This window comes from Ovis canadensis, chromosome 3 (genome assembly GCF_042477335.2).
Source record: "Ovis canadensis isolate MfBH-ARS-UI-01 breed Bighorn chromosome 3, ARS-UI_OviCan_v2, whole genome shotgun sequence".
Classification (NCBI taxonomy): domain Eukaryota; kingdom Metazoa; phylum Chordata; class Mammalia; order Artiodactyla; family Bovidae; genus Ovis; species Ovis canadensis.
The window spans coordinates 166,356,690-166,376,644 of record NC_091247.1 but is presented as its reverse complement, the minus strand read 5'-3'; the positions used below and the strand labels follow the sequence as shown (position 1 = coordinate 166,376,644).

General features: G+C 42.9%; 1 protein-coding gene across 1 annotated transcript in view; it reads right to left on the bottom strand.

The window, feature by feature from the left end:
• LRIG3 (leucine rich repeats and immunoglobulin like domains 3) overlaps positions 1 to 19,306 on the bottom strand; it is a 52,839-nt gene extending 33,533 nt beyond the window's left edge. Inside the window, exons 1-3 of the mRNA XM_069584788.1 lie at positions 17,463 to 19,306; positions 11,368 to 11,439; positions 10,999 to 11,073 (exon numbers count right to left, since the gene is read on the bottom strand). Of these exons, the coding sequence (XP_069440889.1) occupies positions 10,999 to 11,073; positions 11,368 to 11,439; positions 17,463 to 17,698 (383 nt within the window). The 5' untranslated portion in view covers positions 17,699 to 19,306. The remainder of the gene's footprint in view (positions 1 to 10,998; positions 11,074 to 11,367; positions 11,440 to 17,462) is intronic.
• Between the last annotated feature and the right edge of the window lie 649 nt (positions 19,307 to 19,955).

Here is a 19,955-nt window from a genome sequence, read left to right as displayed (position 1 = left end):
CCTCATGCAGGAGTGAGCTTTTGTCCCTGAAAGTGCTGAAGAGGAGGCTGGATAATCTCTCTTCCAGAGATCTCTCCACAGGGAGAAATGTCTCTTCTAATTCAAAGTTACAAAGATTGCATGCAAACACTCAAGACTAACAAGACACGGGTTCTGACCGATTATATAATCTAGCAAAGCATTTCCCTCACATTTTTACTGATATTTACATATGGATGGTGACGAAGTGAAAGCAAGATAGATAGGAGGAGGAGAATAAAAGAAAAGATGGATTTATATGGTGAACTGACGAATGTCCTGATTCTGTAAACATGCATTTGTCTTTAAAGAGTACTGCCCCTCTCTCCCAGGTCAATACCTTGTGCAGGACATCACGGCCATCGGTGATGAAATACAAAAGCATCTTACTTTTTCTAAAAAAGTTATGCTCATTTTTATTCTAACTCTTTATGTTTGTTTTGTTATAAAACCATTTAAAATTGCTTACCCACAGTAAACCTGACAGTCCAAGAATGTATACCAGGCTTATCCTGTGCTAGATGGTACTTGCCGCGAATATTACCTTCATATTTTACGCTGCCTTCAATCTCACTCTAGAGACTACTCTATCAGCTAAAGGTTTCTGGAGAGGGAAGGAGAAGCAAGGCAGTTACTTGGAAGTGCTAGAAAGGAGGTGCTCATATTTATAACTGCCCCTTTTTTCATGTTTTAAATTTAGTAATTAAGCAACTTGCAGACAGGGAGAGAAAGGGAGGTGCTGGCCAGAGCCCTGTGGCATTGTTCTGGTCTCTCTAACCAACGATGAGAGCCTGAGCGTCGTGACTATGGACGACAGCACAGACTGTGAAAGAAGGAAGAGAAGGAGGAAAAGTAATGAGGCCAGGAGAGAGACACATGCTCAGTCTTGCCTCCCCAAACATGAAAAGCAACCGGCTGTAACTTTACTGTTTTGTCTGTCTTGGCAGCAAAAGCCTCATTCAGCAGAGAGAGGTCTCTGGCAGGAGTTGCATTTGATACTTCAAAGCAGCCAACAAAAGGCTAATGTAAAATTGAGGGAAAGGATGAGAAAATGGTATAGGTTCAGGATAAACACCGGTAATACAGGAGCTCTTGCAGCAAGCTATACTGGAAAATCAAGTTTGAGGGCTAGGGGGTCAATTTTATGGGCTCCTAAACCACCATTGAAGAAACGTGCCCAATGGGCCACCAAGTCAAATCTAAGAATGCTGTCACTTTGGAAATAAGTTATGCTAATATAACAATTTTAAGTGTGCACAGAGAGATAAGAACAAAAGAGTTAACTGACTAGTTTCCTTTGCAATTAACTGTATGTTAATTTGAACTGGGAAACTAATTTAGTCATTCATCCAACAAACATGGACTGTTTACCATATGCCAGGCGCTGAGTTCCATAGCAGAGTAACAATGGGGATGAAGAAAGACACCATCGCAGCTTTTGTAAGGTTTCACTCTGATGGGGGAAATGGATATGAAAGAATCACAAATATACAACAGAAAAAAAAAGAGACTGAATATATAACAAGGTAGACACTATAAATAGAGCAGATGTAACAACGTGGAAGGAGGACTTAGCAAAAGCTGGGGGAGAGTGAACATTCCAGGTAAAGGGATTTGAGGCAGGAACAAGCTGGCACATTCCTAGAAGTGAGAAATGATTCTAGAGAAGACTCAATGGGAAAAGAAGACTCAGGTCACGCAGAGCATTGCTTATCTTGAGAGGGATTTTTGCTTGCTCATGACCCAACAGCAATGAGAAATTCCTAAAGGGTTTAAAGGGCCAAGTCATGATCACATATTTATGTTTCAAACACAGCCATTGTAAATCGAAATTCAAAAACCTAGCAAACGTGTATTCTGGGGATCAGTTTATGACTAAAAGTGAGGATAAACTTAAGAGTATTACACATATGGCTCTGTGTACAGTAAGCTCTTTTGTGTGCAAAATAACATATAAACATTTTAAAATCTAATAAAAGATTACAACTTATCATATTAAGATGCTTATGTGTTTGTTTTGTAAGACTTGGGCTTAGGGAGCTCACTGCCATGAAACACAATAATGTCTGGTTTGTTTGCACTGGTGAAGGTGGTGGTCCTCGAATGTAATATCCTTCACATGAAGACACTGGTCCTTTTTATTCTCATATGGAGAGCACACATTTGGGGATGAATTTTTCAGTTAAGGTGCAAATTCTTTAGGCTTATCTACACTCACATGTAGGTAAAGATGGGATACAGTTTGTGTCCACTTTATCAGAAGCCTGATTCCCCAGAAATTTAAGTTCTAATTTTGGCTGAAGCTTCTCCACAATTTCCCTTAATTTATATGAGAAACTGATGACCTCGTTTCAAATACTAACTTATACAGACTTTGATTAAACAAATAAAAACAAAATTGTTTTTACCTTTGAGCTTTTACCTCATGGTTATAAAGTTACTTAGCTACACCATCACTTGAAACCATATAAAAATGCTTGTCTTTCCCACAAGCAGCTTTGTTTCTGAGCTGTGGGCTACTAAAATATCAATATACTTTAAAAGTTATAAACTGAATGTGATGAATCATTTAAATAAACTCTGTGCCAAGAAACCAGGCAATAGTCTCTTAAGCCTCCCAAATTGATTTTTCATTAATCTGATTTTGGGAATATAACGAGAAATGCATGCTCATGGACAGAATTTGCACTTGATACAGTTCTGGATCCAACACACAGATAACGTCATACTGCATTATTTGACTTCTAGTCATTAGTTCAACTCCACTCCTTTTAGCATACTGAAGTCAAGGCTCACGTGATTCCCACTCCATGTCAATTTCCTTTTGTGAAAAACTAGAAGTGTGGCCCTCGCACATAGCAGGGCTCAGGGGACAGACGGCCCTAAAGGTGGATGGATAACAGGCATCTGGCAAATCATAACTGCTAATTATCAAAGCTGCGTTACTGAGTTGACTATGGCCCTTGACTCTGAATATGAACACCGATTAATGACTACTTGAAAAACAGTAGAGAAGCAGAATCTGCACTAAACTGAACTGTAGTTATTTTATTCCCCTGCTTTAAAAAAAAGTCAACTATTCCCCAAACCTGTAAAACACTTGAGCCGATCCCTGTCAAAGTACCCAATCTCCTTTCAGGTTTAGACCTCACTCACCCTTTCACTCTACACACTGAAAGGACAGCCTTCCTCTGCTTCTATCATCCAAGGCATCTCCTCCTTGGAGATGTCTTTATTCTTTACTGTGTCTGCCCATTACATTTATTCAAAGCCCCTGGACAGCAGAGCCCAAGTGTTTCTTTGTTCTCCAGCATTAGGAACATAGAGCTTCCTCAGAAGCTCAGAGGTAAAGAATTCACCTGCTAATGCAGGAGACACAGGTTTTACCCCTGGGTCAGGAAGATCCCCTCGAGAAGGAAATGGCAACCCACTCCAGTCTTCTTGCCTAGAAAATCCCATGGACAGAGGATCTTGGTAGGCTAGAGTCCATGGGGTCACAAAGAGTCAGACACGACTGACCCATTAAACAATGCAGCACATTGGAGTGCTCTGAATCCCTCTTACAGTTATGTAAACCTTCAGGCTGGGAATATTGTTCATTTATTAATTGTAGTTGAGGGTAGTCTTGGTTTAGCCATTAAGTCATGTCCAACTCTTGTGACACCACGGACTATAGCCTGCCAGGCTTCTCTGTCCATGGGATTTCCCAGGCAAGAATACTAGAGTGGTTGCCATTTCCTCCTCCAGGGGATCTTCCCAACCCAGTGTCAGACCTGGATCTACTGCATTGCAGGAAAATTCTTTCCCAACTGAGCCACCAGGGAGGCCTTTATTTGAGTGCTGATTTTTTTTTAAAAAACTATTTGAAGAGAGCAAAAGTTTTCCTTAACCCCTCATCCCAAATGCCAAGCTCTCTCTCCCTCCCTCATTTATCGCCTGCAGGATAATGTTTCTAAATTCTTCCTTCCTCCTGTGACCCTCCTGTTTTAGACTCCACGGCGCACGGGCCCCCTCCCCACTCCCCAGTGCACTCTGACTGTATCAGCAGCAGCTGTGGCCACTCACGCTGTCCTGAGTCCTTTCATGTACAACCTGACATTTGATGCTTCACCGGAACCACACGAGGTGGACTGGCAGACATCTACACTGCTCCTCCCGATAAACAAAGCAGAGTTCATTAGCTCTGCTTCAGGTCAGGTGGGTCATTAGCATGAGTCAAAGGAAACCTGGGGGCCCCATTCCTCGCTCACAGCTCTACTTCTACACAAGAGCTCTCTCGTTCACTGAGACGTTTAATCAGAACCTCCTATGTGGCAGAGAACGGACGAGGCTGCTGAGGGAACAGACGTGAGTCCTACCCTGGGTGAGACGGGGGACAAATGGCAAGGAGAACCACACAGACTGCACTGGTGGGAGTTTCCTATCTGAAGAAAGAAAGATCATCACCATTCTCCAAAGTCTACAAGAACAACTGTTCATGCCACAGGAACTGCTAAGACTCCCTATTACCCTGGATTATTGTCTGTAGCATATAAATCTGACCAGACCTCTGAGAGAAGGTGGGACTCTCATACCTTCCTGCATCCCAAAGCATCTCCCATGCAGGAGGACATGTGATGAGATGGTACCACATCTCAGGCAGCATCAGGTTCTGAAGCCCATGGCAGGGTGGAGGGGGTGGGTGTGTCGGTGGGGGGGGGGGAATCATCTATGATTGATATACCCCTGAACCCTTATCCAAGTGATCCAACCCAGCCCACAAAAACATATGCTCATGCATGTGCGTGCCAACTCGCTTTGGTCACATCCAACTCTTTATGACCTGATGGACTGTAGCCTGTCAGGCTCCCCTGTACATTTTATTTATTCAAGAATACTGGATTCTCCAGACAAGAATACTGGAGTAGGTTGCCATGGCCTTCTCCAGGGGATCTTCCTGACCCAGATATTGAACCTGTGTCTCTTACATCTCCTGCATTGGCAAGCAGGTCCTAGCATCACCACCGTGTGCTCAGTTGCGTTCAACTCTTTATGACCCCAAGGACTGCAGCCTGCAAGGCTCCTCTGTCCATGGAATCTTCCAGGCAAGAATATTGGAATGGATTGCCATTTCCTACTCCAGGGGATCATCCCAATCCAGGGATCAAACTCCCTTCTCCTTTGTCTCCTACGTTGCAGGTGGATTCTTCACCACTGAGCCACTGGGGAAGCCCCTGAACCCTTCAAACACTAGCAAAGGTATTTTTATGCAGACACGTATCCTGTGTCTCAATAATTCCTATAGGGCCAGTTTTCCCTTTGGTGTTTGGATAGATCAATTTTGTGTTTTGTGGTTTTGTATTCTGAATTTTTACTTCAAGCCATGATGAAATAGTTCATTCACATGCATTTCAGGCCCAACAGGCTAGAAAACATCTCTATTTCTGAAGACCAAAGTCATCCTCCATGGGCTGAGACAGACAAACTGAGAAAGACAAACAGAAAGGGAGCTTTTATCTACTGCACACTTTCATTTCACACACACTCCAGGACATGTGATCACCACTTAAGATTGGTGAGTTGAATCCTTTGGCTACTTAAATTCTCTTGTGTTTTTCTTTCCTTTAATCATTATTATTGTGGTTATCATTTATTTTATTCACTGCCAAGCATGCATAACTGAACGTCAGTAAGATACAGGTACTCTTTATCTCCACTGTATATTTTTAGCCTTTGCTATGGACTAAGTCTCTAGGAGATTTGTTTGAATACTACTAAGTATAGGTGCTGTTCCATAAATGCTCCCTAATTCAATTCATATATTAATTAAACACTGATTGTATGCCATGGGGGATTCCCAGGTGGCACTAGTGGTAAAGAACCTGCCTGCCTATGCAGAAAACATAAGAGAGGCAGATTCGGTCCCGAGGTTGGAAAGATCCTCTGGAGGAGGGCATGGCAACCCACTCCAGGATTCTTGCCTGGAGAATCCCCATGGACAGGAGCCTGGCAGGCTCCAGTCCACAGGGTCGCAAAGAGTCGGACACTACGGAAGCGACTGAGCATGCATGTGTGCATGTATGTATGTATGTATGCCATAAAACCTGCATTAAGCGCTAGGAAAAATAAGAGTCAACCCCAGAGGCGTCATGATAGAGGAGGAAAATAAGACAAAGTCATTTTATGGCCATGTCACAGGTGAATATACAAGGCAAGAAGGGACTGGAACAGGACAGGGGAGGCTTAAGGACAGGGCCCCTTCCTCCCCCCACATACCACTCAGGACACTTCTCATGACTCCCTCCCTCACCTGCAGGCTCTGAACCAAGTGTTACGTTCCCACTGAGCCGCTCCCTTCAATCCCATTTAAAACTGTAAACCCCCCTCCTTGTCTACCATACACACTCCTTTACATCCTCTCTCCCCAGCACTTAGCATCTTCTGACCACATCTTCCACTTATTTTATCTCCTTTCTCTTTCCCTGAGCAGGTCAGCCCCAAGATGGCACAACTTCTAATTTGTTCAGTGTGGAACCTCCATCTTCGAACAGCACCGGGCACAGAGCAGGTCTTGGAAATCTTCAGAAATCAGCCTTCCCGACCACCCTAAAGGGCAGCTGACCTAGCTCTCGATCCCTCTGCCCTTTCTTTTTCTTCACAGCCGTTATCGAAGAACTGAAGTTATCTTTTAAAGTTTGTTTACTAATTTTCTCTCATCCCTCCACTTGGATGGAAGCTTCACAATAAGAGGAAGCTTTTCTGCTTTGTTCCCTGCACACTAAGCAGAAGCTGGCACCATTTGTTTCTTCCATAAATTCTGGCTGAATGAATGACGTCATCCCCATGCCTGTGGCTCATTTCCACTGAGCACTCAGTCCATGGTAGGCCGGTTTCACTGTATTCTCTCCCCCAGTCTTCACAACAATCCAATGAGGTGGGCACTATTATTCTCCTCATTTTACAGAGTAGGAAGTGCAGACTGTACCCTGCCCAAGGTTGCAAACCGGCAAAGAAAAGAGCTGGCAATTAACTGTAAGCCATTCACCTTGCGTTTTGCTTCCAAGCGCTGTTCTGCTGAACTGATGGCAGCTGCACTGCAGGAGAACGGCGCCACCATCGCTCCGGGGCAGCTGTAGTGGCTGCTTCATCATCGGGCTCCTTTAAGCCCCTCTCCTGGCCACTGCCATTCTCCACACTAGAGTCTGAGTGATGTCTTCCAACGGCAAAACCGATCATCTCACTTTTCTTTAAATCTCTTCAATGGCAGTCCATCATCCATAGATCACACATGTTGAGGTCCCACTGGCAAAGTGATCCATATTTATGATAACCTCCCTAGAAGGATGATACTGTCATCTCTGGGAAAATGACAGGTTATGAAGAAAAGGATGGACTTCAGAGAAATGATCCACTTTTGAGATGATAATGAGAAAAGGCTTGTTTGGTCATGATAAGCTGACTCTATCAGTAATTCAGAAGTATTTATGTAATAGCAGAGTCTCAGCAAGGTAGAAGTCTTAAATGGATCTACTTGGGCCCCACCAAAAAGCATTAATCTGGGTACATCTTTGACATTCCTTGACTTAAATCTTTTCAGGTCTTAAGATACCAGGCAAAACATCTGCATTTTGGACAGTATCATATAAACCATCAATCAAGATAAGACCCAACTAGCTCTACTGAATGACCAATAAGGCCTCTTTGGTTCAACAGTAATGCTACATAACTTACAGATTCAAATCTGCCCTAACTCAGGCCACAGGTTTCAAAAATGTCCAATGTGCGACTTCCCGGGCAGCCCAGTGGTTAAGACTGCCGCAACTTCTAGTGCAAGGGGCCTGGGTTTGATCTCTGATAGGCGAACTAATAAGATCTCCCATGGCTGCTCCCTCCAAAAAGAGAAAAACAAAAACGTCCAATGCTTGGACAGCTTATGCCACATGACAAGAAGCCAGAACTATTACATCTGATAAAATCACCTTGCTTATGCCAGGTCAACAGTTTTAGTACAGAATATGCTCATTCCGAAAATTTATTCCATTTCTTCCCTTAAAATATACCATCCTGCCATGTGTGGCTAGGAAATGAGGAGAAGTAAACACAGAACACAAACCACATTTTGCTCCTAGCATGTCAGACTTCTGAACTAGTGCTTTGTGGGATTCAGAGGAAAGCAAGCCTACTCAGGTCTCTCACATCCTGAAAGTTCGCTAATATGGTGATGAGCTTTGCTAGAGGGGAAGCTCAATGCTCATTCGCCCATCATCCCAAGATGCTGGCATTTTACCAGGCTTCCTTGACATTACCAGAACTGGTCCCTGGCTGAAACCATCTCTGGCCAAGGGCTGACAGTTGACCCAATATTAGCTGCTGGCTCTTGCGTCTGAGAGAAGAGGAGGGTCTTACCAGGCACAGTCTCCCCTGCATCTAACCTCCCCAGCTAGGAGGAGCCCCCACCACACAGAGCAGCAAGTGTATGGGCACAGACATTAAACCTCAGGCTCAGGCTTCCCTGGTGGTCCAGTGGTTAAAAATCTGCCTGCCAATGCAGGAGACATGGTTCAATTCCTGGTCAGTGAAGATCCCACGTGCCATGGGGCAACTAAGGCCACGTGCCACAACTAATGAAGTCTGAACACTCTAGAGCTCGAAGCCACCACAAGGAGAAGCCTGAGCACCACAACGAGAGAGTAGTCCCCGCTCCCTGCAATTAGACAAAGCCCATGTGCAGCAGCAGAGACCGAGTGAAGCCCAAAAATAAATAAATAAAAATTTAAAAAATCTTATGCTCAAGACTACAATTGAGTTTTTTTTTTAACACATCTTCAAATTATTTAACTTGTACAAATTACCCAGAAAAATGTCTTCCCTCACAAAATGTTTCTTTAAAAATCTGAACAGAAGTCAAACAGTTTGGGGACCTACTGAAAAGATATGGGATTTAATGGTGATGCCATAGCAAATTTCCAATCTGAGCCACATTATGCAGTTTAACAATTTTCTTTTTTTGAAATTTCAGAAATGTATTTAAGTACTGACTTTCAGCTCTGGTTATTTTTCAAGTGCATCTATATAAACTGAAACAGTCTACCCTATGCCAGACAGAAATTAACAGTGCTTTAGAAACAATGACTGTGTATTACAAAAAAAAAAAAAAAAGCCTACAGAAGAAAACAAAACATTTATAGAGGGGAACAGCCAGGAAAGTAAATTTTTCAAGACACTTCATAAGTATAAAAACAATTTTTACTATGCACATTGAATTAGCAGGCCCATGAGGTAAATTACTCTTTACAGAGTCTATGTAATCTAGGTAATAAACAGGATCTACCATTTTATTGGAGGAACAAAGCAACCCCTGGTTAGATGCACTACAACAAATTAAGGGAAAAGAAAGTGAGATTATTCAAATTCAGGAAAGATTACTCAGCATTCACTCAGGTGAAAGGCAAACAAAACAGAGAAGAGCTCAAATATTGAAGGTTTCTAATTTTCCAGATGTCATTTCAGTTTTCTAATTACAAAATTATAGCTTTAAAATGTAAAACCACCGGGTTATTTACTTCTGATAGAACTTTCTAATTTCCTTACAAGTTCTTTCGCTTTCAACTCTATACCATGCCCAAATGAATACTGTTTTTTCCTCAACCCACCCAGATTCTAAAACCCCACTGCAGACCCTCTCAACCATGAAGCATGCAAGGACCCTCAAGACCCTTTCAACATGCTGACAGGATCTGCCAATACACAGGGCAAGGACAGCGGGGCAAAGAAGTGTCATTCCCTGGGGTTTAAATAGGCCCCCTTGGTCAAATGAGAACAGCGAAAGATATTAAAGACACCAAAAGCAGTGCTCCATTCAGACTCCAACATTTTAAGCAGTTGGGAAAGACAAAACAGGTATGTACGCTAGCATAAAAATCTTTCTTTAAATTCAGTGTTTATTTGTCAAATACCAACTTTTTTTTTTATTCCTTTCTGTTTCTGATCTTTGAAAAAACCACATCAGTATCAAATGTCACTCAGTTCTTATTCAAACAGAGGAAAGCAGACACAGCGGCTGCACCCGTGACTTAGCTGACCTGGGCTCTCAGTAAAAACAAACCTCTATAAATCACCAGATGTAAGCAATTGGGTAGTGATCACTTTAATTAATTGAACAGCTTTCCTGAAATTTACTGTATAATTTCAACCCTCCCAACACCTTGCCCAGATGCAACTAACAATGGTGTTTTTTTCCCTTAAGTTGTTTAAAGAAGGAAAACATTTTTAACTTCAGTGGCTTCAATGTATTTTTAAATTAATCAAGATGGATGTGGTAAACTACTTCATTTCAGAAATCAAACCATGCTCCTTCGAAATGACTTTAAAGGCTGAAAGTCAAAATTATTCTAAAACATCTCCAATGTGTAAGTATAAACACATCATGACCTAATAATACAGAAAAATGTAACACAATTTTAATCTTATCTGAAAACTCAGATATGCAAAAAGACATGCAATGATACTTCTAACTTAATCACCTATTGAATTTTAACTGTATAAAGTGGATAGTTTGATGTTTCTCAACTTGATTTCCACTGCAGGTGCCACACTTAAAAGAGGACACCCCAATGCTTTCAACTCCATTTCTCCTCCCCAAATAGCTTATTCTCCACAGAACTATATAATGCTGGATCTATAGATCCCATGCCAAATATTGAGCGATACCAGAGTTTAAGTCCTAGACTACCATAATCAAGCACACATCTCTGGCGTGTGAAGGTGGCTTCTCTGAATCTTGGAGGTCACAGCAGCGAAGGATAGCAATGTATAAAGCATCCTTGCTACAATGATGCTCAAAATTTAGGAGTGAGAGAAAGAGAGAGAGGGGCTGGGAAACAAGTTAACCAGTTTAAAGGAAGCATATTGTGCTTGTAAGATCTGTAGTCTAGCCCATATGAAACTGCTCGCCACGGTCCATGCAAACATACATGTGAAATCCTTCTAATATCCACTTACAAGGAGAGAAGTGTAATGTTTGCTGTAACTGGTCCTAAATTTGGAATGGTCTCCAGTTCATTGTTGTTCAGTTTCCTATAAATGCCAAAGAGAGAGAGAGAGAAAGAGAAGCTGATTACACAATCTGTATTCCGTAAAGGTGAAAACATTATAAATTCATTGAAAGATCCCTCTCCCAAGTTAAAGGTTTTAAATATTGGGTTGACCAAAAAGTTCACTCCAGTTTTTCTGTAAGATGGTATGGAAAAACCTGAATGAACTTTTTGGTCAACCCAATAATTATTGTAACCCAAATACTCTTTACAATCAAATACTGTGATGGGTAATATATTTGATTCAAACCTCAAAACAGGAAAGAGCTGAACTCACACTTCTCGAAGGCTGTGAAGGTGGCTCAAGGAACTTGCCTTGATGAAAGACAATCTGTTGTGACTTAAGTCCCTGTTGGGGGGGCGGGGGAGGGGAACAAAAATAAAATTGTAAGTAGTTTCCAAAAATCACTAACAGTGCTTAATGATGTGCAAGACAGAGTGGATTTATGAACTCTCTCTCTCTCAACACCAGCTACAACATGAGAAATAATTGGTCTATCCTGTGCATAAACTAAAGGGCAAAATCCAAAATACAAACTCTGAGGACAAAATTGGTTTAGGAGACTGGCAGATTCAAATGCTCCAAGCCCGCAAATGTTTTAGGAGATGGTTTTTGGCCCAGGGTGAACAGATCTTTGTGAACTGGTTGTTTTGCCTCACCCTCCCCACCCCCTGCCATCTCCTCACTTCCAACTTGATATGATGAAGTCATAGCTTATGAAAAGTGGCTAATTAGGCAGGTTGCTGAAACTAAAATGTCTAAAGAAACCTTTTTATTATCGTAAAACTAAGTATCAAAGTCCTTATTACAGTCAAAGTAAAAATTGCTTTTCATACATGTTTCCCTGGTTTTAGACACCGAGTTATTTAAAGTACTGGGGTGTGAGAGTGTGTTGAGAGGGTAGGAAACAACCCAACTTCTGTGTGTGTATGTGTGTGCGCATGTATTGCGAGGGTAAAAACAACCCAACCTTTGCTTTCCTGAATTTCCCCAAATCTAAATATATCAATATAATGTGTAATTTAAAGCACATCAACCACCTAACACAGTTAAGCAGACTGTTCAGTTCAGTTGCTCAGTCATGGCCGACTCTTTGCGACCCCATGAATCGCAGCACACCAGGCCTCCCTGTCCATCACCATCTCCTGGAGTTCACTCAGACTCACGTCCATCGAGTCAGTGATGCCATCCAGCCATCTCATCTTCGGTTGTCCCCTTCTCCTCCTGCCCCCAATCCCTCCCAGCATCATCAGAACCCGTGATCAGGTTTCTTTTCAATCATTAAAATAAAACTGCTTCTAACTCAGAGATTCCTTATAACTTAGTAACATTTCTACAGGACATCAGTATTTAAAAGAAAGCAAAACCAAACTCCTAAATGTTCAGTGTTCTAGGACAGGCCATCAGCTCAGCATTCAAGAGTCAAAGTGTGAAACAAAATCTGGCAAAATACTTACTTGGTAACACTGACTATGTGCCTTCAAACTGGTCTAAAGAAAATGACAGGGCTGAACATCTACTGAAGGCCAGCCTGACAAACAGGATGGGCGAAAGCTCTCCCACTGAAATATGTGTATCCAATCCTACCAGATTAATTTTTTCAGTGTTTAAAAGTGAAGATTTTTAAATAACCCAAGTTAGAGATAACCAAACTTGACTGGAGAAGAGCAAGAACCATGCGCTATATACATAAGTATGCCACTCCCCCTGCCTGTCCCCTGCCAAAAAAAAAAAAGGGGGGGGCAGAGAAATCACATTCAGAGAAGCCCAGTGTTACTCTGTGTACATTCATTAACAATTAGAAATCAGAGATCCTTTTTCAGTCTTTGCATTTTTTGTTTTGAGAATAAACCTGGATCTATTTCACCTAAAAGGAAAAAAAGAGTAATTTTTTTTTGCAAAGGTTTTATTTGAAACATGTTTGCCCAAAGACCTACCGGACAGTAACAGACATGAGTAGATTCGTTCTGGTAGAGTTACAACATGAAGGAAAAAAAAAAAACCTGGCACAGTCTTTAAACTATAAAAGTCCTGCAATTACAACCACTGCCGTGCATGCTCCCCACGCTGGAGCCAGACACTTTCCCTCACAGCCCAGCTCGAGTCCATCTGGAGTTCATCAAGGAAACCGTGAGTCCAACAACTCACATTCGGATTCAGACAAAAACCTGTGTGCTTTTAGCACCACAGACAGTCACAGATTTCCCACGGGCTTTAAAAAAAACAACCAAGGAAAAGAGGCCTTCACCTGGGAGGTAGCCTGAATCAACAGAAAGGCTCATTTGGACTCACTTAACTAAAGAACGTTGCACTCAGCCTATTGGGCTGCATCCCTATTGTTCAGAGGAAAGGGGGCACCCATCTGGCATTTCCAGCTCACACAGGTGATTTCCTTTCTAATGAGAAAAAAACAAAAATTCCACTCTCTCATTTTTCTCAGGGCCACACTGTGAGAAAAATAAAAGTTAAAAAAAGATGGAATGCTTCAACTTTTTTCCTCCTCCTCACCAGTAGTGGGATGAAATCTCCAACAAAAGACCTTTAAAATGAGAGACTGTCTTCAGAGAACACATGCTGGGGACCCCTCATTTCTGATCCATAAGCAGGAGCAGGCAGCCTGAAACAGTTACTGCAACACACTTCCATTCCTGAGTTTTGTGTACTATTAAAACCACAGTATATGTGGGAGAGAAAAAGAAGTGACTGAAGTGACTCTTACTGCTAATAAATACTTGAAGCCTTGAAACTTTTAATGCACTTAAATTTAGGTTTCATACAGTTTGTTTCAGAAATGATCCAAGGATGTCACATTTTTGTAAATCTTCCCTTGTATTGTTTTTTATGGCTAGATCACTAAAAATACCACTAAAAACAGATTCAACTTATAAAACGTCAATGTTTTCTGAAATCCCGTTACAGTCAGTAAGGCAGGCAGATTCTTTGTTTTTAGAGTTCCAGTAATGAACATCCTCCCCAGGAAACCTTTTCTAAAAAAACTTTTTGTAATGAGGTTAATAAATGGGAAAGGTGGTGAGGCAGAGAGGTGTTAACTATTTACCCAAAACTCAGCTGCCCAAACACCTGAAAACCAAACTCTACACAGGAGAGAGAAGTCTCTCTTCTTGCATATTAGAAAGCAGGTAAATATATATGAAAATAATTCATTTACAACATTTGGTCCCAGCACTCATTTTCTTCCTTTTAGCATTTGGAAATCTGACTTCCAAGTCAAATTTTAAAATGCAAATCCGGCACAGCTTCTTAATCAACCCCACTGGGGCCTGTAGAGCTGCTAATTCAGCAGAAATCTGGAAAGCTGAAAAACAAAAAGCCAGGGCTGTAGCTGTTTTAAGACACTGATCCAAAGTGACTCATAAATCAGCCAGCTATGTTCAAGTTTTCGTCTGGAAAATACAGAAAAACAGCTGTGAAAACCAGAAGGACTATTACCCCCCAACCCCAGCCCCAGTTCTGGTACGGACCAGAGGATTTATAACAGGCAGACACTAAAGAAGTCACACCAGCAAAGTACCTTCCAGACTTTTTTTTTTTTTGGCCTGAGCTCAGCTAACCCAAACCTTTCTGTTGTGATAAGACAAATAATTCTGAAATTCCAGTGAGGTTTTAAAACTACTTGAAGCTCTTACTGACAACTGGGCAAGTTTTCCCTCCCTTGCCTAAGTAAACATATTCTAACTAGCCCTCCTCTTTGGGTTCAGAACTCCTTGCAAGCACACAGTCTAGATGTAAACTCAAGTCTGCCTTTAAAGAGAGTTGTAAGGGATGCTTCAAATAGTGACCGTTTTAAGAGCCACTTTCATTAAAGTATTAGAAGTTCCTTTGTTTTTAAAAAGAGAACTGTGATATTATTATTTTACAGCTCAAACAATTCAACTTTTCACCCATGGGATTCTTATGCCCCTAAATCACAAGTGAATAAAGTGGAAAAAATACATACACACATGTGTATTAAAGAGATTACATTTTTAACTTGCCAATTGAACAAATGAAACAAAAGCTATGCACCAAACTTTTTCTGAAGAACGCTCTCATGAAATATTTCTAAGGCAAACTGACTTTCTTAATTACCTGAGGAAAAGGAAGTTAAGATGTGGGGAAGAACATGCATTTTGTTACGTATTTCTAAAGTCGGGGCCAGTCTACCGAAAAGCTTTTCTAATTAAGTAAAATTTAAGCAGCAGCTATCTTATGCCTCCTGTTCCAAACACCAAATAACAGAGAAGTTAAAGCTCAATTCTATGCATTTTTCTGCTCATTTCAAAGGTGGAGAGAGGAGACCTCTAGAGCTTTAGGCACAAAGAAAAGAAACATTTACAATAAAGAACCTGGACCACATGGTTTGGTGACAACTACAAAGTTGGTTAAAAGTCACACATGTACAAGAATGACAGAGCTGTCCAGTGAGTGATCAGGGTGGGGCTTCCGACAACAGACCTAGCGCTTATTTGCACAAGTGGAACTTATTTTCACATACATTCAAGGAATGTGGACTTGTATTGAGACAATTTACTGCTGGCGGAAATGTTATTAAAGATTGTGCTAACCAAATAAACTGTAATTTGTTTTTAGTGTGCCACCAAATTATCTGGAAAACAAAATCCTAATTAGGTCAACTACTTTTAAGACAATGTTTAAATAGGTATCAAGCCCCTTTTGGTTTAACTCAACTTCTAATCAAGAGCACTACAGTTTTTTTTTTAAGATGTCCAATTTTTTAAAAAGACATTCACACAAAAATATATTGCACGCCGGCATGATCCGGCAGGTCACTTAACTCGGGAAACGACTGAAAGTTAGAGCACGTGAATGATCTGAGCCCTTCTAAACACACCCCAGGAAGCACTATGTTCATTCTTCCTCAACCCTCTATTATTTATAAGTGTTCACCTCCAGTCATTCAAATGTTCAGTTCCACATGTTGTCAATAGAGCCATTCACATCTCATGAATAAGGCAGCATGACCTCCACAAGAGGCAATTGAACAGAATTAGCCGCAACTAATTGAAAGTCTCCCTGTTTTAGGTTAAAGTCCTTATCTCCTTCTTCAATTGTAATAAAAACTACTAAACAAGACATCCCACGATAAGAGATTACATACCAATCTAAAACTCTCTAAACTTTTTTTAAAAATTAAGGCACATCAACACAAAGCATATGCTTTCCCATAGTTGACAATTCTATATTTCACAAAAAAAGACTTCGGTGAGCATAGAGATTTAAAAACACAGTTTTTTAAACAACCTGTCCAAACTTTCTACCACTACTATTTGGAATGTTAGGATAGTTGATAAGTTTCAAAAGTTTCAAATCTCCACTACTACTCTGTTAGGCCCAAATCTGAGTGTTAACAATGGACTGCACTTTTGCTTTTTTTCAACAGGACAGCTACTTAAAAAGAAAGAAAGAAATACAAGTTTTGACTGTTAACATTTTGCGCCAGTCCCCCAATTTTAACAAAACGAGGGCTCGGAGAGAACAAGGAGACGACATTTGGAAAAAATTAGCCTTTCCAACTAAACGACATTTTCTTCCTTGTTCTTTCACGCAGTTGGCAGTGATTTCAGGTTTTTCAGACTTCATACCTAGCATCCAAAAACTTGCATAACAGCACCCAGCGCTCTCTCCTAAACCGCCTGGTCGCGCTGAGAAGCCACAGAAATCACGCCTTCGGTTCTGAAAAAACTCTAGTTCCTTCCCTTCCATATCTACTGCTCAGTCTTGCCAACTTCTTACCGGAATGGGGATGTACTACAGTTTGGTCGAAGAGGGGAATTTATGTAATTTACTAACGCGAAATTAAGCGAGGGTAAAGAACAACAAAATGATGTCTACCATTGCTTGGTTAAGGGCCATAACTGTTGAAAGGGCTTCCCAAACGAAAGAGCGCGATCGATTACTAGCGTTGGGAACGCAAAAGGTGACTTAAACCTGTTAGAAACTATAGTGGAGCCGCAGGATCATACTCGTAAAGTGAGAACAGAGAAATCAGGGCGGCCGAAGGGTGTCAGCTCTCCCGCCCCGGACTGGCAAGGCGCGCATCTGAGCCCCCTAGGCGAGCTCCGCGCAGGACGCAGATTCTGCCCGCGGGAGTTGTCAGTGGCTCGTCCCGTGGCCCAAGGGCGGCCGGGTGGGGCAGGCCAGGGCCCACCTGCGCGGTCCGCCAAGCGCCGGGGGATGGAGAGGGACTGAGGCCCGGTCAGCTCCTTTTCCATCCCCGCGGGGCGCCGCTCGAGGCCTGGGCCGAGAGGAGGTGCCCCGGAAAAAGCTGCTGCGCGCCTAGCATCCTGGCCCCTAGCCTGCAGTCCCGAAACTCAAGCGGTTCCCCCTCCGCCCGTTGGAAGAATACTTACAGCCGAGCGATCCAGGACGGAAGCGGCTCGGGAAGGCGCGCCAGCCGCTGGCGACTGCAGTCCAGGAGGTCCCCGAGGCAGCGACACGGAGCCGGACACTGGTGCTCAGCGCCGACCCCAGAAGGCGGCCCCAGCGCCTCGAGGCCGCCGCCCTTGGCCGGGCCCGCGTGCCCCAGCACCTCGCACAGCAGCAGCCCCAGCGCCGCCGCGAGCGCGCGGAGCCTTGGCGCGCCCATAGTGGTCCCGCAGCTTCTCGCTCGGCCCGGGTCTCCGCAGGCGGTGGGCACTCGGGGTCCGGCACCAACTTCCAGCCGGGAGTGGACGTCGGCGCTTGGGGCCGCGTGCGCGCGCCCCCCTCTCGCGCTCGCAGGTAAGCCCCTTTTTTCTCAGTCCAGACAGCAGAGCTCTTTCGTGCCCCGGGGCAGCGACAGGGAAACCGAAAACAACGGCCAGCTGTGGCAGAGTTGCAGTGGGAGCAGCGTCCGCGCGCCGAAGCCCTTCTTGCCCGCAAAAGAAACTTTTTCGCTTCCTCCTTTCAGCGGAGCGCCAAGTCCCCGTGCGCCGCAGCCGAGGGGCGGTGCTGCCCGGACCCGCGCGCGCCCATTGGCCAGCCCGGCCCGTAGCCCTCGCGGCCACGTGACAATAACAAGGTTCCCGCCCCCGGCCGGAGCGCGGGAGAAAGTGGAGCTGAGATTGTAGGAAATTCGGAGTTATATTTTCCAGCCTCTCGGGCTACAAGTCTCCACTACGTCCTGGGAAACATATATCAAATGGTGCTGAAGAGAAAAAAGGAGTGAGCAAACAAGTGAGCACATTTTAGGCCAGCTTTCGGAGTAGGAGGTATTTCGGGGCACTTCAGGGGAGCAAAGTTAAGTTCTATTATTAGCAGACCTTGCATTCCAAATTTTAAAAAGAAGTATAAATTATCTTACTATTCACACAGGAAACAATGGTTTAAATAAAAGTACTGTTTTGTTCTTTTTTAATCTTAAACACTGGTTGGGTTTTTTCCCATATGTCAGCTCCAATAGTAAAACGAATTATACAATGTAAAAATCATGGTATTAGAAACGGTATACTGAGTTACATACAAATAGCCAGCCTTACTGCATTGGATAGAGCTGGGCGGAAAGTGTGGGGAATGACCTCGTATACCGCAGTGGCAATCATAGATTGCATGCAATAAGTAAAAAAATAAGAGTAGTCACCATAATGTTTTAAAGCCAAATGAAAACAAGGGACCTTGGAGGAAAAATTAATATATGCACCATGGTTCACCTGTGCCTTGAGTGATGACAAATTATAATTGAAAATGCTCCCAGGCTAGAAGTAGTACTTGCCTGTTCTCTCTGCTGGGGGACAATTCAGGCCTACAGGACGTATATTGAAGTCTGTACTTTGACTTACCCTTGCAGGTGACTGCGGCCACAGGAAATGATGGAGACCTCAGAGACCAAATGGGAATGCCCTCCTCCTCTGGGTGAGGAGATACACCCATGGAAAGTAACTAACTTCTTTGTAGCAACAACTGAAAACACACTTTAAACTTTCAGGAATTCCCTGGCAGTCCAGTGGTTATGACACCATGGGCTTCCACTGCAGGGGGCACAGGTTTGATCCCAAGTCAGGGAACTAAAATCCTGCAAGCTGTGTGGCCATGGTCAAAAAATAATAAAGTACCACCAAATCAGCAGTGAGTTCACCATGTGGACGTCCCTGGCAATGCAGTGGTTGACTCCACATTTTCAATGCAGGGAGGCAGGCATCAGACTGATCCCTCGTCAGGGAAATAATATCCCACCTGCTGTTTGATACAATCAAAAGCTAAAGAATGAAAAAAACCCAAAAAACCGTTCACCTCCACACACTGTTTCTTGAGTGTCATCTACCAAAGCATCCCTTGGGGCTGCTTAAACTGCTCATTACTGAGGAGTGGAAGCCACTGGGAGAGGTGAGTTTAACTGCAACTCACACTCATTGATTTCCACTGTAGCCAATTACCTGAATGAACACTCAGATTCATGAGGGTGGGGAAAGATTCAACTCAGAAGTTGAAAGCCACCAGTTTAGATGTGACATCCCATTCTCTTCTTTCCAGCTACCATTGACATCCACCCCACCACTTTTTTTTTTTATGAGTTCAATTAGAAAATATTTATAATGAAGGCACTTCAGTTTTGAGTGATTATTTTGCCTACTTGGGAGTGGTCAAGGCTGGTATAGATTTTCCAGCTCAGTCGCTCTTGTCTATTTTATATATGGAAAATCAGGCTTAGTGAATTGAATTGGAGTTTTTAAAAAGAAGAAAGATGCCATTATACACGTGCCATTAGGTGTAGGCATGGTGCCACCAGTATGGTGGCTTGCTCATTGATGTGTCACGCCTGTGACAGATAGCTACCTCTGGGGGGTGGGTTGGCTTGTTTTCCTTCTGCATTCTCTACTCTCCTTATACTATTTCATCTTCTTTTGTGGAATTCCATTTACATCCAT